Source organism: Borostomias antarcticus (assembly GCF_949987555.1).
Source record: "Borostomias antarcticus genome assembly, chromosome: 4".
In the NCBI taxonomy this organism is placed as follows: domain Eukaryota; kingdom Metazoa; phylum Chordata; class Actinopteri; order Stomiiformes; family Stomiidae; genus Borostomias; species Borostomias antarcticus.
The window spans coordinates 13,242,770-13,265,247 of record NC_140237.1 but is presented as its reverse complement, the minus strand read 5'-3'; the positions used below and the strand labels follow the sequence as shown (position 1 = coordinate 13,265,247).

Here is a 22,478-nt window from a genome sequence, read left to right as displayed (position 1 = left end):
GCATGGTACCAGGATATAGAACAGTGTTATGGGGGATGGGGAGCGTCGGTGCACGGCCATTTTCAGATCTCTCCAGAGATGTTCAGTCAGGTTCAAGTCTGGGCTCTGGCTGGGCAACTCAAGGACATTCACAGACTTGCCCCGAAGCCACTCCTTTGTCATCTTGGCTGTGTGCTTAGGATCACTGTCCCCTGCTGAGAAACATCCCCACATCATGACTCTGCCACCGCCATGCTTCACTGAAGGGGGTGGTATTAGCCCAGTGATGATTGGTGCCCGGTTTCCTCAAGACGTGACGCTTGGTATTCAGGCCAAAAAGTTATATTTTGCTTTCATCGGATGAGATAATGTTGATTCTCATGGTTTCAGAGTCCTCTGGGTGCCTTTTGGCAAACTCCAAGCGGGCTGTCATGTGCCTTTTACAAAGGAGTGGACTTGAATGATTTCCATTGTCAGCATGCTGTCTGCTTGCACAGTCATCACTGTCCTTGCCTGTTTGATGAATGGATGGAGCTGCATATACATTCTTGCACTGTGTGTATTTCTGACTGTTACACCTCTATCAGCTCAGTTTTGTTTTATTGTATTTCCTCGACATCCTGCTTTCAAGAGCTGGATGAGCCTCCTGTCATTTCCAGAGCCCCAGAGTGGTTTTTACAGTCCAGCAGATGAAATAACCATCCCTATCTGAGCCTCCCAGTTTATAAAATAACCATCCCTATCTGAGCCTCCCAGTTTATAAAATAACTATCCCTATCTGAACCTCACAGTTTTACAAAGCACCATCCATCCTCTGTGTTTTCCCCCTTCTGATGTTCAGCCGCTAAAAGGCTGTGTGTGTGTGCGCGTGTGCGTGTGTGTGTGTGTGTGTGTGTGCATGTGCGTGTGTGTGTGCGCACGCAGAAAAACGGTCAAAACCAACCTTTCTGCTGTTCTTTCTACCTTCTGTGCATCTAAGTGCTTACTGTATATCCTTGTTGTTTAAGTGGTTATTGAAGGAAGGCTCTTATCTGATTTCACTTTTGTCCACTGCTTTTTGAGATCGCAGGCCTTGGAAGGTGAACAGTTTAATTCAGATAAACATGCATCTTACCTGTATGCTTACTGTTTGTTCCTCCAGGTGAATGCAGTAAAATTAACTGTGCCATCACAATCACAAAACAATGATTTGAGTGTTTTGTGGTACCAGTCAGAGTTGAGGCCAATTCCCATGTCAAGGAGCCATTGACATAATGTTGTCAGATTAGACGCCAAGAAGCTCCATGGATTTCGTCTCCACTCACATTGTCCACTCTTGAACATGACAAATATGTTGTGATGAGGCGACGAGACTACACGTTTCATAATTTCATCAACTTGTCAGTTTGGCAGGCTTTGCATATTATGACAAAGTGGCTGAGCGCCCACTTTATTAGATCCGGCCTCAAAGTCATCAATTCTCTGTTTTCGGTCTTGTCAGACATCCAGAAGAGACGGCCCTCTCAGAGAGGACGTTGTTTATTTTTCCTCTTCGTCGGGCAACAAAGGAGGAAATGAACGTAAAGATCTGTTCTAGTGTTGTCAGGATACAGTGTTTTCATCAAATACACAGGGTACATTTCCCTCACTCCTCCATGGCCCCATTCCAATGCCAAAACCTTGACGTTCCCTTTCCCCTCTTTATTGATTTCATTGAGTCTGCAGAATTGGATATCTAAGGAAATCTGTCTGCCATCATGCCTCCGGCCATCAAACCACATCATACCTGTCTCTTTACCACAGAAACGATGAATTTATAAGGTACCAGAACAGACTTAGCTTTCTACGGCAGCAAGTCAATAGTATCCAGGCAAGTACACACAAACTCTCCCTCTCTTAAGCTGCCTCTCCCTAGTGAACTCCCTAGCTGGGTCACTTCACACCAGCGCAGACACACACACAGCTCGTATCTAGCTGGCCATAAGTCTTTAAACCCCTCTCATTAAAAGAGCAGAAACTGTCGTGTTGCTACAGTTATTCGTCCTGCAGTACCTCGCCCTACCTCATGGTGGCAGCAGCGAGGTTTTATCAGAGTGGCCAGACCACCTTATTCAGTGTTGCGCAATAGCCGCCAAGAGGCATCGTTGAGCAAGCAAACTCAATTCATCAGACAGTAGCTTACTGTAGCCTGTAGCTTAAACTAGTGTATTCTTTGTATTATACTGTGTATATTGTACATTGTATTGTATATTGTGTATATTTACAGTCTATAAGCAAAACGTTGGTTCAAAAAGTTTGAACTTAGAATGAACGTTTGAACTTGCAATGAAAAAAGATAGCAAAACAAGCTTTGTGGCAACATAACGTTGGCAACAACCTTAATATCATATTTTATAGATAATTGCAATATTATTAGTTTTTTTCCCTCTAGCTTTTGCAGCTATATGCTATAATTATTGCGATTGCTGATATTTGCTACTAGAACTTATTCTCATGAGATTTCGACGCTCAACAAGATCCAGAGTTAGCGAATCACTTCCTCTTTCTTTCAGCGTACTTCTATGTGTAGTGTTGTATTTAGCATTTTAGTATTAGTATTGTAGTATCTTAGAACACTGATGCTTTGTGTATGTTTGTACTACATTCTGTAGGAGTGCTGCTATGTGAACTCTAGTAGTGTGAGGTCTTGTACCTTCTATCTCTTCCTCGTTTCTGTACCTTGCCGCTGTGAAAATCACATTTTCCCACCTTGGGGAATAATAAAAGTAGGGCTGTCAATTTAACACATTCATTAGATTAATTAATTTAGCAAACATTAACGCATTAATAAAAATGTACGCAAATGAATCACATTCATCAATTTCATCCAGCTGCAGGTGGCACAGTTGCCGCATCATTGCATGATTTAACATTATTGAAGCGACAATTTAATTTGGACCTGAATGACCCGTAGGCTACGTCACACACAAGCATCTTTGCCTTCAACTCCCAACTCGAGGAGTCGGATAATCAGACTTTGCTTCGCCCTCTAGACAGAACGTTTACTTTAAAAAAAACAACTCCTAGTTAATGGTTGTTTGCATGCCATTGAAGCAGTTTGAGCCTACCTTATCTCAATGGTAAACATGTTAACGGCTGTCAGCCCCAGTAGCAAAGGCCTGAACTATTTTACACAAGGATATATCCATGAGATTTGGATTTCGGACGGAGCAAGTGACAACATACGAGTTGATGTTAGGTGTTGGCGATGTATGCGGAAGACACGATGCCTCACAAACTCCAGATTGTACGAGTCTTAACTACACATGTAAAGCAGGGTGTGGCATCCATTCTTAGAAAATAAGCCTGGGAGAATGATCTGTTAACTACTAGCTTCGGGCTAATTAGCTACTGTACATCAAGCACCTAATGTTACTAGCTTCCTAGCTTTTTGTGTCGGCGCTGCTGTAAACTGGTGTGTGTCTAGAACTACAAACATGGGGCGAAAGTGGGTTTTCCCATTTTATTTCTGGAACACATTCAACTGGGATATGACGTCGTCCTGGGTGCCAAATCCGGAGCTCTGATACAAATGGAATGCAACTTTATGCCCCTGTAGGTGTACTCTACTGCCCCTTGTGGTTGCAGGTTGTAATCTTTTTTTCCTGCTGCTGCCACTACTGTTGCTCTTATCATCACAAGGTCAGATGAAGAATTTCAGAGGGAATGACAGTATCAAAAATAAACCAGCCCCCATGTTTTGGCTGATGCCTTTAATTTTTTCTACTGGTAATGTGAGCCTTGGCCTCCCACAGAGCCGATTGTTGCTCTTCAGATGTACTGCCAGTGAAAACACACACACACACACAAACACACACACACAAACACACGCACGTAAGCAAACACACGCACGTAAGCAAACGCACATACACAGACAGGCAGGCATACACACCCATACACAAACAAATGCACACACACAGACCCCCACAAACCCCAAGACCTTCGCAGTGACAGATTGATTTCCTCATATCGTAGCTTAACAGCTTCTGTGAATCCTGTCCCAGCAGAGCGCTCAGACACTTTAGAGCTGTCGGGTTGCTAACAGACACAAAATGGAGGGAAATATGAGTTGCTGCTCCTGCCTTGTGATTGTGAATTCCTCCAGTATTTTAAGAACTGCCTGACTATATGACTACCCCCTCAGATCTATAAAGAACTCCCCATTGAGACTGACTCAAGGAGCTGACTCGTTTTAAATGACCAAAGATGAGAGAGCTCTTGATATTCCCTCCTTCAAGCTAAAAAAAGCTCTATACCCAACCACAGCCTCGAGGGAACGCGAGCAGAATAAGCAACTAACCTTAGAACCCCCAAAAAACAACAACCAAATACTGACGCCTTCATGAAACACACACCAAACGCACACACACATACACATAGCTAATAGACGTTATCATCATCTCTCAAATGATGGTGCTTATTCAATCCTGCCTCTATCTACCATAGAGAAACAGTCCATCGATCGAGTGTCTTCACACTCCTCTAACCAACTCCTCATCTCAGGTGGTGTCTTCACACTCCTCTACCCAACTCCTCATACCAGGGGGGGAGCGATCACCCGGTGCTCCTGCTCATCCTGTTAAGAGCCGGCCTTGCAAGCGCCGCTCCGGGACACTCTGCCACAGTGGAATTGATCAAGCCTCTGGCCGATGACAATCTGATTATTCTGTCGATGTGTTCAGCCACTAAGGCTGCAAAGCTGTGTGTGTGTGTGTGTAAGGAGGATGGACTTTAGTGCATTCTGTGCTACCGCGTTACCATGTGTCCTTGTGGTGTGTTTGAGGCTACGGGTGTATTTGGGCTGAATTTCAATACTGCCGACTCACACCCTTCCCTTTCTGTCATCCTAGACTGTTTTCTAGAGGCGTTGGTTTAGGCTTAATAAAGAGCTGACGGCTCTACCTAGCTCTACATTTGACTATGGAGATGGTAAATGGACTGCACTTATGGGGATGGAGGGGGGCAGCTCAGGGACACTTAGAGGCACTGCCGGGGGGAGCTGGACTCAAACGGGAACCTTCCGATTCCCAGACAGTTCCTCTTTCTTCGGGCTGCTGCCCCCCCATCAGACGAGGTGCTGATGAAAGACAGAGAGAACGCAAGTCTTTAAATCAGAGCTGAGCCTTCGTCTGAACCTCTACACACCCAGGACAGCGAGGGGAGTCTCTGAACCTCCACACACCCAGGACAGCGGGGGGAGTCTCTGAACCTCTACACACCCAGGACAGCGAGGGGAGTCTCTGAACCTCTACACACCCAGGACAGCGGGGGGAGTCTCTGAACCTCTACACACCCAGGACATCGGGGGGAGTCTCTGAACCTCTACCCACCCAGGACAGCGGGGGGAGTCAACTTTAATGAGTGGAATCAGGCTGATAACACAAACTAGCATGTCAGGTCTAGTTCCATTTCCCTTCAACAATGTTAGTTGCCTAGACCAAGATAATATATTAGATATGAACTTTAATGATCCCCTTAGGAGGAAATTTTGTGTTTCAGCAGTGGGAAATTACAGCAAAAGGGAAATTCAGACTACAGAATATACATAGTAGCAATACGCATAATGGAATAAGGAATATATACATCTATACATACAGCATGTATAAAGTATACAGTAGGATATTACATATGTGCAGAGTTCACAATATAGTTCCTCTGCTTCAGGACCTTGCCTTCCCTGACCCATCCACACCAGTGTTATAAACACTGATCAGATGTTGCTCTTGGCCTTCGCGTCACCTTGAAGAGGTCTGGAGAGGGGAAGGATGTTGCAGAACCACTCCTGCCCTTTTCCGACAACATCCAATACCCGTGTTTGAGGTCCAAAACATGCAGCTAAAGGTCACTTCCAAAATATGAGCTTGTCTTTGTTTGTTTTTTTTAGTAGTTTTTGTGATTTGTTGAAGGAATTTGACCTCTGGAGGGAAAAAACCACAATGATGACTAACTTAGCGGGAATCTCTTTGTGTTAGAAAGGGAAAGATGGCAATACAGCAGTTTGAAGCCAACTTCTGTTGAATCTATTGGGAGATCTCTGAAGCCAAGTTGCATATTCCAGTAAGCCCCTCTTACAGATTCCAGGCCTGCTTTTAATTAAAAAAGTGTAGGATCCCATGTGTGTGCATGTCTCTGTGTGTCTTTGCGTGTGTGTGTGTGTGTGTGTCTTACTCAGTTTGCTCCAAGGTGAGATATACCCCCCTCCTCTTCACTAGTGTCTGCCACACACAGAGCCACTAATCCCCACAGTGATTGACAGATTCCTCTGGATTTTTCCTGTGATTATCAGGTTATTACTTACTGCTAAGCTAAGCAGATGACCTGAGGATCAGCAAATCAGCACGCAATTTCCATCATATCCCCAAAGCCAAGCAGATCCCTATGGGTTTATTAAGGCACTATCGTAGAGAAGGCAAATATAAATATAATATTATATATATATATATATATATAAGATATATTCAGACTCATGGAAGCACCTTCTTTAAATTTACCCCCAAAAATAAAAAGCCAAGGTTAGAAGTAACTCCTCACAGAAAACAACGAAAGCACTGAACGTTCAATAGGTCTTGAGAAGAATATTTGTTAAGAAAAATTAAGTTAAGAAAGTCTTTGTCACCACTTTCCACAGCTTTGGCATTCGCTACATATGTTGGAAGTTAGGCTGCCATTAGGCTCATTTGGTATTCTGTTTTCATATGCCAAGCTTTTATTGCTGGGAGTTGGTATCAGCAGCCCTTATCACTCTGTGGTAATAAGTGCGGAGACCTCTAAGATGGATCCTGCCAAGCAGGGCTGTGGAAAATGAGGCACCCACCCAGTCGATTAGATGGAGAATTGTGATTAATTAGAGTCAATAGAGTTCCCCCCGCGCTTAGCAGCTCCCATCTATACTGCTTTCATGGTGGTGGCCCCATCCCAGCCAGACACCCTCGCACACACACACACACACACACACACACACACCTCCCAAGAATCAGTAAAGTGATGAACTCAGCCCAACAAGTCGATTATGCAGCTCTAGAACAGACAGACCAAAGTGCAGACAAGAGTCAGAAACTGCTGCACTAGCTCATTCCCACTTGGAAAGTGGATAAATCAAACGCACTACTCTCCACCAAACTTCAGTTTAGTCTCTCTAAAAACCTAATTTCCTCCCAAGTTGGCCAGTGTGATTGCATGGCTTCCCTGGGGTCCTCTCAGCCAGCTGTTTGGCCCGAGGCGTCCCCATATATGCCGGTCTAGCCAGCTATATATATTCACCCACATCTGGAGGCAGATCATCTTACCAGCATTGTTTTCAAGGTTGTCCTTTGAAATGTCATCGCTGCATAGGCCTCATGATTTACTGTGGCTAATGCTCCCCAGGTACTTGGGCTCCTACAGGGGGGCTGGCTTGCAGATAAGGACAGACTTAAAGGCAGTCATTTAGATTTGAATCAGTCTTTATAAGATTGTATGCAGCAAGAGGCCTACTTTGTAAGCATTTTACTGTTACTGTGGCAGTGTTGGACTTGGAGTTCTGTATGCTATGAGCATTGTCATTGCCATGCACTCAAGAACGGTATGTAGATACACGTGTACTTACTGTAAGTGAATAGGGACTTTAAGCAGCGGCGGTTTGGGGACGGCGACGGCATCCGGCAACATTCCCACGCGTTGCCGTAGCGGTGGAAATCCATTATCACTAAGCAACGTTAGCTGGAGTGGCAACGTAATGCTGTGTTCACACCGGGCGCGGTAAGAAAATTTGCGTCGCCCAATCTCGCCGCAGGATCAATGGTTCGCTGTGCGAATCCTCTGCAGAAAGTTTAAAAAATGTAACTTTTGCGAATGTCGCCGCACGGCGCATCCTGGCCGCCGAGTTCTGCGATTCGCGCCGCCCGCTGCCCAGTTCACACGAATTGTATTGACGTTCTATGTAAACTCGCCGCACCGCAGGAAAAATTCACTGATGAGGTGTGAACACAGCATAAGAGGACGAAGATGACATGTCTGGAGACAAACAAGAAAATCAATATAATTTGCGGGTATATCTAACAAATACACTTAGAATCATTAGGCTATTACTAGTAGAACACAGTCTGAACAGAGCTACTGTCTAAAATACAATAGAACTCGATATTTACATGGAAATGTAAGCGAGCAAAAGTCATTCTGGAACGCTGTAGCCGTCCCTCAAACCGTCGCTGCTTAAAGTCCCTAATGTTCCTGTTCCTACAGCGAATGTGTGTGGATGTGTAAACATGGATGTACTCTTAGAGTGTGTATGCGTGTTGTCGTGCGTGTGTGTGTGCGTGCGTGCGTGTGTGTGCGTGTGTGTGCGTGTGTGTGCGTGTGTGTGTGTGTGTGTGTGTGTGTGTGCTCTCACAGTGGGCAGCCAGTGCCGGGGTGCTGAGAGCAGACTGTGTCAGCAGGGGTCTCTGGGGTCTTATCTAAAAGTGTGATTCACTCCAGAGCTGCCAGACCCCCGGGGTGGGCGGTCCAGATGGGGGGGGGGGGGGGGGATGGGGGGAGAGAGAGAAAGAGAGAGAGAGATGGGAGGAGAGAGAGAGAGAGAGAGAGATGGGGGGAGAGAGAGAGAGAGAGAGAGAAAGAGAGAGAGAGATGGGAGGAGAGAGAGATGGGAGGAGAGAGAGAGAGAGAGAGAGAAAGATGGGAGGAGAGAGAGAGAGAAAGAGAGAGAGAGAGAGAGAAAGATGGGGGAGAGAGAGAGAGATGGGGGAGATATGGGGAGAGAGAGAGAGAGGGAGGGGCACCCGCACACCACTCAACCAACCTTCAACACCACTTCCTGTGTACGGACACAGTTAGAGCAGGCTAACACACACACACACGCGCACGCACGTACGCATGCACACACACACACTCCACATCACCAGGGAAACACGACAGCCAAGCAAAACACTCCGAGGACCTCTATCACTTTAACACCATTAATTGCCGCCCATTGTCTACGAAGTGGTGCTCCCTAGTAAAGAAAGGGTCTTACTTAGTTTACAACCTGAAGTATGACCTTATATTTGTGTTTGGTTGTGATTTTATAGCTTCGCCCAGCACAGCTGTGGCCGGATGGCGTTGTTTCCAGGTCGTCCGTTCGTCTGTCCATCCCATTCTTCTGAACGCAATATCTCAAGAACGGCTAGATGGAATTTGTTCACATCCCAGTTGCACTCATGGATTAACTGATTAGATTTTGGTAGTCAAAGGTCAATATCACTTGACTTAAGGTCAAGTTCACAAATCCTGTTTAGAGCAACCTGACCTTTGTCGGAGGCATACTATACATCCACAAAGCGGTATTTCTAGTTCTAAACGAAAGCTATTTTGCTGTTACGATCTGTGTTCCTGTTCACAGTGTGAGTGGGCTTCAGATCAATAGCTTCAAACAGGAAAAAGGCTTTTAATTAGTGTTTTGTGTGTCTTCGCTCTGCATGAAATTAGCCTCCCTTGGTTTCAGGAGCACTGTTGGGGGGGATGATGAGGACTGGTGTAACACCACTGTGTGTGTGTGGGCCTGTGTGTGCCTGTGTGTGCGTGAGTGCGTGCGTGCGTGCGTGCGTACGTGCGTGCGTGTGTGTGTGTGTGTGCGTGCGTGCGCTCATCTGTGCCTGTAAACCATCTAACATCAAACAAATTGTCCTGGAACGACAAGATGATTACAGATTACTATGCCTTGAACAATCACATTTGGTTTGGTTTTATTATTAAATAAGTTATACCGTCCCCTCTGTAAATTCAAATGTACTCTTGCGTCATTCAAGCAACGACCCAGTGTTGCCAAAGGAATAAGGAAGAACAGACATTTTGCACACAGACCTCATCAGGACTTCCTCTCCCCCTCCCTCCCTCCCTCCCTCCCCCTCTCTCCTCAGGCATGCCCCGGTTCACCAGCCAGCCCCTGGCCTCCAGCGTGCGCCTGGGCGACAGCCAGGTTCTGGCCTGCGAGGTCAACTCCGACCTGGCGGCCTTCGTGCGTTGGGAGCGCGAGCGGCAGCCCCTGGAGCTGGACACGCGGCTGGTCCAGCTTCCCAGCGGGGCCCTGGTGGTCAGTAATGCCTCGGAGGCCGACGCCGGACCCTACCGCTGCCTGGTGGAGAACGCAGGGCCCACCAAGACCAGCGATGAGGCCCAGCTCCGCACGCTGCCAGGTACAGTACCACCTCAGCCATCCACCTATGACCTAGTATGACCTAGTGTACTGTAATAGCACTTGCTGTACGCTATGCTAGCAGTCTAGCCACTCACATTGAGGAAGCTAGAGGTAGATTTCAGTCAACTTGTTAACTTAATGATAATTTGTTGTTTGGTTAACTAGGCTTGTAGTCTGGCTCCAGCCCTGAATCTGAATTTTCTAATTTTCAAGATGATATTCCGGATCTGGAAAGGCTCCATCCAGAGTGATTTCTCGGTCAGAATTCCAACCGGGCGAATCAGCGTTCTTTGAATTCGATGATGGAATTAAACTGTGCGACGTGATTGGCTAGGGGATGAACTAATCACTGAGGACTTCTTCAGCAACGCACATCTCAGGAAACGGCTGCAATGGGAGCCTACTCAGACCTGAAGTGAAGTCAAACGAAATGGCACTTCACTCAGGCTATAGGCTTGAATGTTGTTTTCTATTTGTTGATTGTGGGTTAAAGGACTAAACAAAGCATTGTGTCAAATGGACAAGACTGTCTGAAAATTTCTGTAGAATGATTCACTGCTTTGACCGCAGCGCCGCTGGCCTTGTAGTCAGGAAGTGAGGGAGAGCAGAGCGGAAAGTGGAGTCATTAAGTATTGATCGATTTTTTATTCACTGGGTCTTAGGAGAGGGGAGGTATCAACAATATCAACCCAGAGGCTTTGTCTCAACAAGATTACTTCTGCTGCGTGTTTTTGTGCATGGCTGGAAGCCAGCGCACCTAGTATAGCGTTTGTCGGGTTATCACTCCCTCCCTCCGTCACCCCCGACAATGTTGGCCTGCATCTCTCTGTTGGAACCACAAGAGGCAGTAGTCCCAGCACACCAAAATCAAGATGGACACCAAAATCAACCCGCCGATCTCCACTGCAGACTGGGGTTGAAGACCCGGTGGGGATGACTTTATGGGACTATACCCCAAACCTCCACATGTTCATCCTTTCACTCCAACCTTTACAACTTGCCTTATAGGTCAGATCCTGTCCCAACCCCAACCCTTATTCTAACCCCAACCCACACTAGGGACTGGAAGAAAGACACCAAAACCAACCCGCCAATCTCCACTGCACAAGTAGAGTAGTGGTGAGAGCATTGGACTCCCACCCTGGAGACTGGGGTTCAAGACCCGGTGGGGATGACTTTATGTTATCATCAGTGTTTACTGATAACTGCTTTAGCCACTGACCGCTACCATTAATGTTATGGAAGCTGCTGCTAGTTGTTGTGAGCCCATGAGCTAACTGGCTATTCCACTCTTATTGTGCTGGATTAGCATTGGAAGCATTGGAACTGATGTGTCCAGGCGACAAGACCGATCTTAATTGGCCAGACATTATTTCATGTAATTTCAATTCACAGCTATTTCAGTGGCATGACTAGCTTCCATCCTACCAGTCCTGAACAGAAACAAGCCAGCCTCGCACATCAGCCAGGCTGGACCTGGCCTGGTTTCACTTGTGGTCTAAATCTTGAGAAGAAAAACCTACTGTCTTTGAAACGCAGAGGAACCCGTACATAGTCTCCATCCTGCACAACTCATTCACCACCAGCAGGAACATAATGAACATGTTTGACCTTCCCAGAGAGAAGGAATGAGACAGAAAGTGTAAGCAAGCGTTTCCCAGCGGGGTTATCAGAGGAGCGCAGTAACTCACTAGGCTGGGAGGGGCTGAATTCCGTCTTGTCAGAGCCCCCCCCCCCCCCCTCCTCCCCCTCCTCAGAACTTTATTTACACAAGTTGCTAAGAGGCGGAGTCTGCCGGAGGCGGGGTCTGCCGGAGTAGGGACCATATTATAGGTCACAAATCAGTCTTCAACTAGCCCCAGCTGGGGTCTTCATCTGTCCCAGGATGTGTGGCAGGCACTGATCGTGTTGATAACACACACGCACACACACGCACGCACGCGGGCACACACACACACACACACACACACACACACACACACACACACTGCGCATTGACATGATGAAGTTTCAGTCCAGACAGGGTTGTTGTAGATTTCATTTCAGTGCATCGACTCCCACATTCCTCTTGGATGATGTTTTAAAACAAAAACCTCTGAGTGTACGTAGCACATTCTGTTCCTCTTCAGAAGTGACCCCAACCCCCTGATAGAGCCATTTATTTTCTGGCATGGTCAGAATGTGGTCAACCTCAAATACCAAGGGGGTTCACTAGAACCCTAGGGTTCACCAAGTTCAACCCTCTTAGTGGTCAACATGGGCTCCATCACTCACCTCCCGGTCCCAGGAGAGGGGGGGGGCTTTTGAAGTCGGGGATGATGACACGCGTTAAGCAGAAGGATGATGACACGCGTTAAGCAGAAGGTCACCGGTCTGTTTTCCTTCCTCTGTCCCTCAGAAAGTGGTGAGGAGAGGAAGCTGGAGTTCCTGGCCCAGCCGCTGGCCGTGAGCAGGGTGGCGGGGGGGAGCGTCCTGCTGCCCTGCGTGGTCACCGGCTTCCCCCCGCCCGCCCTGCGATGGACGCTCGGAGACAAGCTGGTGGAAGAGAGGTAAGAGAGAGACCTCTCACTGATGCGCTTCAGCTGTCCTGGTTTGGCTGTCGGTTCGAGGGACGTTTTCATGTTTGTGATCCAGTACAAGTTCAACAATAAATGCAAAGACTAAAAAGTAGGGCTGGGTTTAAAAAATCGATTCATCGATTCTGAATCGATTCTGAATCAAATGATTCTGAATCGATTCATGAATCCCGAAATCGATCTTTTATTTAATGAATGAATGAATAAATGAAGGAATGAATAGTTCATTCATTCATTCAATGATTCATATATTCATTCATTTTTGGAAATCAGTATCGATACCCAGCCCTAGTATTGATGTGTTGCATAACTTGGCAGTCATGTAATTAAGGTTACAGCTAAAAAAAACGGTTTTAGTAACACTAACCGAATCGATATTGAATCGAATCGAATTGAATCGTGATAATCGATTCCAAACCTTGTGAATAGGAATCGAAATCGATTCTTGAAATTCGACTCGATACCCAGCCCTACTAAAAAGCGAGGGTGATTTGTTCAGATGTGATATCACCCAGGGGTCAGGGGTCAGTTGGCATGCACTGGTAGGGTAATTGAATGATTGTGTGATGGTGTGTGATTTGCAGGCCAGTTCTGATTGAGCTATACTGTATGTAGGCCGGCATAAAACATGCTTTCTGGGCCAGGCGAGTTTTTAAATAGGAAAGTGGGCGTGGTTGAGAGACTGGAGAATTGGAGCCATGATGAAACATGCTGCAAATGTATTCATCAGTGAATGTAAAATACATCTGTTAGTCCCAATCCCAAGTCTAGGGATGTTAAAAGGAATAGTTTATATATTACTTGTATGTACATTGTGTGTGGAACTGCCCTTGTACCCGTGCTGATGCAAATTGATGCGCCACTTTGCATCTCCTTCCAACACTCCCACAAATTACTCCATCTGCTTTGAGAAAACTTTGCTCAATTGATGCAGACGCACCTATGGGTGGCACAAAAATACCCAAATTGTGATGATGTTTTCCTGTAGCCTGAGTAGCATCACCGACCACGCGCAGGGCCATCATCATGAGAATTAGAAGCACACCGTGAGTCCCTGTAAAACGGCCATTTTTACTTTGTGCCCTTTTCTCTCGCTCACATTCCTGGCCACTCCACAGCACTTAACACTGTAAGACATGGCAGCACTTAACACTGTAAGACATGGCAGCACTTAACACTGTAAGACATGGCAGCACTTAACACTGTAAGACATGGCAGCACTTAACACTGTAAGACATGGCGCCGGCTCTCAGAGGTGTTAATGTCAGCCTCACCGTGAGAGATGTTGGCCTGCCAACACCGCTACGTTAGCAGGACGCCACGCCGGGACTGGGCGGAAGTTCACAGATTAAGAGGAGACAGAGTTCCAGCAGCGCCCTCCCACGTCTGGACCCCCGGCCCCCTCGCCCCCCCACCGGCCCCTGATGCTCAGGACAGGATCTGACTGAACACTGGGACCTTTCTGTCTGACCAGTTACACTTGACTTTTATGTCCTTCTAACATAAAGAGCTTTTAGAGCCGTGTGTCCCCTGGAGTAAAACGTTTTGTAAGTTTAGGGGACAACACAAAACAACCGACACACGAGATGGAGAGTCCATTTATCTTCATTTAGCGGTCCAGGTTCCCACATCGCTCGTTTGGGAGTTTGACGCCATCGCTACGGCCTCCTTATCAACAGGAGCCAACAGGTCTTCACAATTGCTGCAGTATATCAGAGGATAACAATTATATCAATATAATACATTCTGAATATGAGTCAATATAATACATTCTAAATATGAGTCTTCAACACCATGTATTTGTCAAACAAAACTCACGGCTATGGATAGTTTTTTTGTTTGTATAATTCATTGCCTAGATATCGCGGTATCTCTTGACGAAGGAGCGCTCAGACCCATGAGTGATTCAGACGTTATTCTCTGGCTCTTTTCTAAAGCGCGGTCCTCTCAGCCTCCATATTGTCCTCCATACTGCCAGTTCCATACAGGCCTGGTCGTGGGTTTCCTAAAGGGCTTGATGTGTAGGATGAATAATGAGCACGGAATAAAAGCTGGAATCTAAATGGAATAGAATGGTGGGTTGTGTAAGAGACATGTTGGTTCATGACGCGAGCCCTTAGCTGGCACCGTCTGACGATGTGTTAATGCCAGCTGTGCCTAAATGGTTTCAAACAATGGCTTCAAACAAGCCTCCTATCCAAGGCATGGCATGCTAGTACAGTATATGTCCCCTCATATGTGTTCTCCAGCTTTACACTGACAAATAATACTTTTGTCGTCGTTAGGGTTTTCCTTATACAGCAAACAGTTGAGCGGCATTGAGGGACTATCTGTTGAACTTAGGAACTCTTAGGAAGGAACTCTTAGTAAGGAACTCTTAGTAAGGCACTCTTAGGAAGGAACTCTTAGGAAGGAACTCTTAGGAAGGCACTCTTAGGAAGGCACTCTTAGGAAGGCACTCTTAGGAAGGCACTCTTAGTAAGGCACTCTTAGGAAGGCACTCTAAGGAAGGAACTCTTAGGAAGGCACTCTTAGGAAGGCACTCTTAGGAAGGCACTCTTAGGAAGGAACTCTTAGGAAGGCACTCTTAGGAAGGCACTCTTAGGAAGGCACTCTTAGGAAGGAACTCTTAGGAAGGCACTCTTAGGAAGGCACTCTTAGGAAGGCACTCTAAGGAAGGAACTCTTAGGAAGGCACTCTTAGGAAGGCACTCTTAGGAAGGCACTCTTAGGAAGGAACTCTTAGGAAGGCACTCTTAGGAAGGAACTCTTAGGAAGGAACTCTTAGGAAGGCACTCTTAGGAAGGCACTCTTAGGAAGGAACTCTTAGGAAGGCACTCTTAGGAAGGCACTCTTAGGAAGGAACTCTTAGGAAGGCACTCTTAGGAAGGAACTCTTAGGAAGGCACTCTAAGGAAGGAACTCTTAGGAAGGCACTCTTAGGAAGGCACTCTTAGGAAGGAACTCTTAGGAAGGCACTCTTAGGAAGGAACTCTTAGGAAGGCACTATCCAGTACTATCCCTATAGAGCCCCCTGGTGGGCGAGGGTCTGCTGAGGATCTCAGGTGTCTCAATACACTGCAGCTTTCGAAGAAACGCTGTAGCAAAGACATATGATTCTTATGCTGGGACATGAAGGTAAGTGTAGTGAGACGCAATTAATTTAAATGCGTTAAAGGTGTCTCTAATATCGCACGCAAAACGCCATTCCTGGCTTTAAACGTCTCTGCGGCTCTTTGAATTCAGCGCCTGGGATCCCGTCCTCCACGTTACATGAAAGCACCCGAGGGTCTTTGTTCTTTAGGGAGTATCACTCCGTCACCTCATAGAATTCCCCGGCAATCAATAAAGGCGCTGAATTATGTATGTCTGGCAGCGACAGGGAATCGACAGCGTGTGAATCACGGCTCTGAAGCCTCCAAGCTGTCTTCTCTCATCTTTGTCTCGCTGCCTCATTTAAATATCATTGCGTTTGTTATATTTGCTGATGTATGAATGGCGGACGGTAGGGGAGATGTGTTTGCTTTAGGACTGCAACGGGACGACTGCCCTCGTCTGCTCACTCACTGCCTCTTGGTCTCTCCCTCCTCTCTCTCTCTCTCTCCCTCTCTCTCTCTCTCCTCTCTCTCTCTCTCCTCTCTCTCTCTATCTCTCTCTCTCTCTCTCTCTCTCTTTATCTCTCTCTCTCTCTCTCTCTCTCTCTCTCTCTCTTTGTTTCCTCCATCTCTCTGCCCCCCCCACCTTCACCCAAGCCCCCCTCCTCTCTCTCTGCCCCCCCCCCCCCTCCTCTCTCTCTGCCCCCCCCCCCCTCCTCTCTCTCTGGCCTTGGGACGTCGTACTCTTGGAGGAGCTGCCAGGAGCTGTGAATCCTCCACTCTCTTATTATCACCCTCTCCCCTCCTCTCTTTCTTATTATGCCCCCCCCCTCTCTCTCTCTCTCTCCCTCCTCTCTCTCTCTCTCCCTCCTCTCTCTCTCTCTCTCTCTCTCTCTTATCACCCTCTCCCCTCCTCTCTTTCTTATTATGCCCCCCCCTCTCTCTCTCTCCCTCCTCTCTCTCTCTCTCTCCCTCCTCTATCTCTCTCTCTCTCTCTTATTATCACCCTCTCCCCTCCTCTCTTTCTTATTATGCCCCCCTCTCTCTCTCTCTCCCTCCTCTCTCTCTCTCTCTCCCTCCTCTATCTCTCTCTCTCTCTCTTATTATCACCCTCTCCCCTCCTCTCTTTCTTATTATGCCCCCCCCCTCTCTCTCTCTCCCTCCTCTCTCTCTCTCTCCCTCCTCTCTCTCTCTCCCTCCTCTATATCTCTCTCTCTCTCTCTCTCATTATCACCCTCTCCCCTCCTCTCTTTCTTATTATGCCCCCCCCCTCTCTCTCTCTCTCCCTCCTCTCTCTCTCTCTCTCTCTCTCCCTCCTCTATCTCTCTCTCTCTCTCTTATCACCCTCTCCCCTCCTCTCTTTCTTATTATGCCCCCCCTCTCTCTCTCTCCCTCCTCTCTCTCTCTCTCCCTCCTCTCTCTCTCTCTTATTATCACCCTCTCCCCTCCCCTCTCTCTCTCTCCCTCCTCCCTCTCTCTCTCTATCCCTCCTCTATCTCTCTCTCCCTCCCCTGTCTCTCTCACCCTCCTCTCTCTCTCTCTCTCTTATTATCACCCTCTCCCCTCCTCTCTCTCTCTCTCTCTCCCTCCTCTCTCTCTCTCTCTCCCTCCCCTGTCTCTCTCTCCCTCCTCTCTCTCTCTCTCTCTCCCTCCCCTCTCTCTCTCACCCTCTCCCCTCCTCTGTGTTCCCTGCGTAAGCACTTCCTCCCTCCCCTGTGTCCTTGACATTCTCATTTTATGAGCATCATCTTGCTCCCTCGTGGTGGCCGAAATTACCCCTCGCCCCTGTCCTGTGATTGTTAACTGCTCCGAGGAAACGCACTCGACCACCTGAACCTCTGTAGGGGCAGGACAGTCAGCAGAGTGGGCCTCAAACCGGCATGTGACCACTTACCAGGGGAACAAGGTGACCGCTTGTGCCTTTGAGGCCTGTGTCTTGGGCGGCGTCCCACCAAACAACTAGGCTTCATTTCTACCGGTAGGTTTGAGTTGGCCTAGACAGTCATCTCTTTGAGTAGGTCTACATTCTGCTACTCAGTCTTAGCTACTCTGAACAAGTAATGCAATCATGTGTAATTGCTGGTATCAGTGGCCCTTTGAGATACCTCTGGACAAGAAGTTAAAACTTCTATTAATTTTACAATGTAACAAGTTAAAACTTCTAATCATTTTTAAACAGGGCCCTAAACATATACAAACCTACACAAACCTATACAAACCTACACAAACCTACACAAACCTACACAAACCTATACAAACCTATACAAACCTATACAAACCTACACAAACCTATACAAACCTACACAAACCTACACAAACCTACACAAACCTACACAGACCTACACAGACCTACACAAACCTACACAAACCTATACAAACCTACACAAACCTATACAAACCTATACAAACCTACACAGACCTACACAAACCTACACAAACCTACACAAACCTACACAAACCTACACAAACCTATACAAACCTACACAAACCTATACAAACCTATACAAACCTACACAAACCTACACAAACCTACACAAACCTACACAAACCTATATAAACCTACACAAACCTATACAAACCTATACAAACCTACACAAACCTATACAAACCTATACAAACCTACACAGACCTACACAAACCTACACAAACCTATACAAACCTACACAAACCTACACAAACCTACACAAACCTATACAAACCTATACAAACCTACACAAACCTACACAAACCTATACAGACCTATACAAACCTACACAGACCTATACAGACCTATACAGACCTATACAAACCTATACAAACCTACACAAACCTACACAGACCTATACAAACCTATACAAACCTACACAAACCTATACAAACCTATACAAACCTACACAAACCTATACAAACCTATACAAACCTATACAAACCTACACAGACCTATACAAACCTACACAGACCTACACAAACCTATACAAACCTATACAAACCTATACAAACCTATACAAACCTACACAAACCTACACAAACCTATACAAACCTATACAAACCTATACAAACCTACACAGACCTATACAAACCTACACAGACCTACACAAACCTATACAAACCTATACAAACCTACACAAACCTACACAAACCTATACAAACCTACACAAACCTACACAAACCTACACAAACCTACACAAACCTATACAGACCTATACAAACCTACACAGACCTATACAAACCTATACAAACCTAAACAAACCTACACAGACCTATACAAACCTACACAAACCTATACAAACCTACACAAACCTACACAAACCTACACAAACCTACACAGACCTACACAGACCTACACAAACCTATACAAACCTACACAAACCTACACAAACCTACACAAACCTACACAAACCTACACAGACCTACACAGACCTACACAGACCTACACAAACCTACACAGACCTATACAGACCTATACAAACCTACAAAAACCTACACAAACCTACACAAACCTACACAAACCTATACAAACCTATACAAACCTACACAGACCTACACAAACCTACACAGACCTACACAAACCTACACAGACCTATACAAACCTACACAGACCTATACAGACCTATACAGACCTATACAGACCTATTCTCAGTCCATTTTGAGGGCTGTTCCCCTCACTTCCCTGGTGAACAGCTGCTCCAGTGAGAAGTCTATGCAGGCGTCAGGCAGCAGTCTGCTGCAGCGTTGAGAGAGGAATTCATCAAGACGCCACTTATCAACGTTAAACCCCCCGACTCACTCACCTCAGGATTAACAAGATTAACCATCAACTTCCCTCACGCACCCGACACACACACGCTAACAAACACACACTCACACACACACTAACAAACACACACACGCTCACACACACACACACACACACACACACACACACACACACACACACACACAGAGACGCACACACACACACACACCAGATTTATAGCTTATTAGGGTTCCAAGTGTGAGTAGAAAGCATAGAGAGACACACAAAACAAGATGGCTTCCTGAATGTATAGGGCTTGAAAAGAGCGTCGAGCTACCTACCCTTGGTTTGGTTCTTGGTGTAGTGTAACATGTTTGGACTGCATGTGTGAGACCTGGTGGCATCTCTGACACACCAGCTCCTGCCTCCGTTAGCGTGAAAGATGGTGACAGTAGAGCAGGCGAGCGCTACGCAGAAACTCCTCGGCCATGTCTGAGCTGAGGAAACAGACAGGCTCCGCTGTTCTCTGCCACCGGAGCACAGGGACTCCTACACATCTGTCTCTGAGACGTGACACACCACACAGCAAGGCTGGTCCCTCTGAGGCGTCCCTGTCCCCCTCTCTCTCTCTCTCTGAGCTACCAGGGACAGATGTGGGGGGCGTCTCAGTCGTCCAAACCTCCTCGTCTCCCTTTCTCACTCTGCTCTAGCAACTGGGCAGGAAGTGAACAAGGACAGTTGAATGCAGATTGACGATACTTGCCTAGCCTTTGTGGTTTGAGGTTACTTAACAAAGAAATGTGCAGAACCTGCCCTTGAATATACCACACACACCACTGCCGTGTTCAGAACTTCTCATACGAGGACATTACGCACGTTGCGAGCATTATTTTAATAAAACGTGAATCAGAGTGGTCTACCCAGGCAGGAGAATCAGCAGAGGTATGTGGAGTCATTCCATCGCAGGCCTGTGGTTTCCATTACGACAGGAAAAAGAAGCGGTTTTTACGGCTGACTCATTCATCAAGCCACACGCCAAGACATTTTTGTTTAGTTTCTTTCTCTCTTGCGTCGATTCTTATTTGACTTATTTCTCTCTCTCTGCGCTCTTCAGGCTCAGGTTTCTCGTGATCCAGCCTATTTTGCTTTTCTCCCACCACAAATCAGATTTGGATGTTTCAAGTTTCACGTTTGTGATATGCTTGATAGAAAATGCAAACGTCATTACCAGTAAGGAAGTTCATAGCCTCAAGGCCAAGTCAACTCAACTTTGCATAGTACTGTAGGATAAATACGAGAATAATAAGTGATTAAAATAAAACAGTATTTGAATATTTAAGATGCAAAGAAGCAGTGTAGATGACTAGTGATAACACTGTAAACAGTGGTTTTCCAGTGGCCAAAATGTGTGGTACATGACTGCACTTATATACTGTAGTGCTTTTATCCAAAGCGCTTTCCAATGAAGGCCTCTCATTCACACACACATTCACACACCAATGGCAGCAGCTGCCATGCAAGGTGCTAGCCTGCTCGTTGGGAGCAATTTGGAGTTTAACCCAAGGACACTTCGACATGTGGACAGGAAGAGCCGGGATTCGAACCGCCGACCCTACGATCATTGGACGACCCGCTCTACCTCCTGAGCTACAGCCGCCCCAATGTGTGTAAGAGTCGGCGTCAGCAGCTCCGTAGCCTTATGGCGGGCGGGTAGAACCTGTCTCCCCGCTGGTCGGGGTCCGGATGCTTCGGTACCGGTAGAACCCGTCTCCCCGCTGGTCGGGGTCCGGATGCTTCGGTACCGCCGGCCGGCCGGTGGAGCGTGACCCGTCTGGGTCTGGGACGGTCGGGGGCGGGGAGGATCCGCCGGGCAGCGCCGGCTCTAGAGGTCCGGCATCGCTGACGGGCAGCAGGGAGCTGGAGTGAGCTGTCAATCTTCACCACGAAACCCCGACCTGCGCAGTAGTTAGCATTCAACACACACCAGGGAGAAGGCTGACAGAGAGGGGGGAGAGCAAGAGAGCTAGAGGGAGAGAGAGAGAGAGAGAGAGAGATAGATGGACAGAGATGGAGGAAGATAAAAGGTTCTGAGAAAAAGAGGTGAGAAAGTCAGAGAGAGGGAGTTGGGAAAGGAGAGTCAGAGACAGAGTGACCCAAGAAAGTTTAGAGTGCACCACTCTCCCCGTCATTAATAACCACTGTCTGTTTGTTGTGACAGCTCTGACCCCGCCCTGCCCCGAGCCCCCTGCCCTAGGCTTAGACGGCGTGACCCCGCCCTGCCCTGAGCACCCTGCCCTAGGCTTAGATGCCCCCCCCCCCACGTCCGCCGCCGCCATCAAACACCGATGAATAACGCGGCTCGTCACGTATTCCTGGAGCACAGCTGTATGTGTGTGTGCGCATGTGCTGTGTGTGTGTGTGTGACCTCGCCGTGCCCTTATGCCGAGTCACAGGGGGGCTTAGCGAGTTGTCACTCACATTCCAACTACATACTTTTGTGACCCGTGTGTGACCCGTGGCCCAGCTTGCCTGGAGCCCGCGGGGGACGACATCGTAGCGATGCACTTGAAGAAGTCTCTCGTTGCTGACAGATTAATCTTCATTCCTCTCCATGGTCCTGGACCTGTCGCTCTATCGGTCACGAGCGACTGCTGCCGGCTCCGCTTTCCATTTCCACCATTTTTGTATTATTTCAGTGACGCTCTGTCACTCGACAAAACTGTTTCCACTCATCCCTCTAGTTACAACCCACACCTGCGCATCAACTCTCTCAATGCAAACTATACATTCCCACTAGATGAAAGTTGTTTCAAAGCAGCACCTCAAACCACAGTGGGTAAAGAGAGCACGCTAGCATTAGCACGCTAGCATAATTAGCACCATATCCCGGTTAGCCCCGGACTCATCTGCCCTCCTCTGATGCCCCGGCTCTCCATCTCTCCATCTC

General features: G+C 47.2%; 1 protein-coding gene across 1 annotated transcript in view; it reads left to right on the top strand.

Moving 5' to 3' along the window:
• neo1a (neogenin 1a) overlaps positions 1–22,478 on the top strand; it is a 187,404-nt gene that overhangs the window by 89,362 nt on the left and 75,564 nt on the right. Inside the window, exons 3-4 of the mRNA XM_084436810.1 lie at positions 9,870–10,145; positions 12,546–12,696. Coding sequence (XP_084292936.1) covers positions 9,870–10,145; positions 12,546–12,696 — 427 coding nt within the window. The remainder of the gene's footprint in view (positions 1–9,869; positions 10,146–12,545; positions 12,697–22,478) is intronic.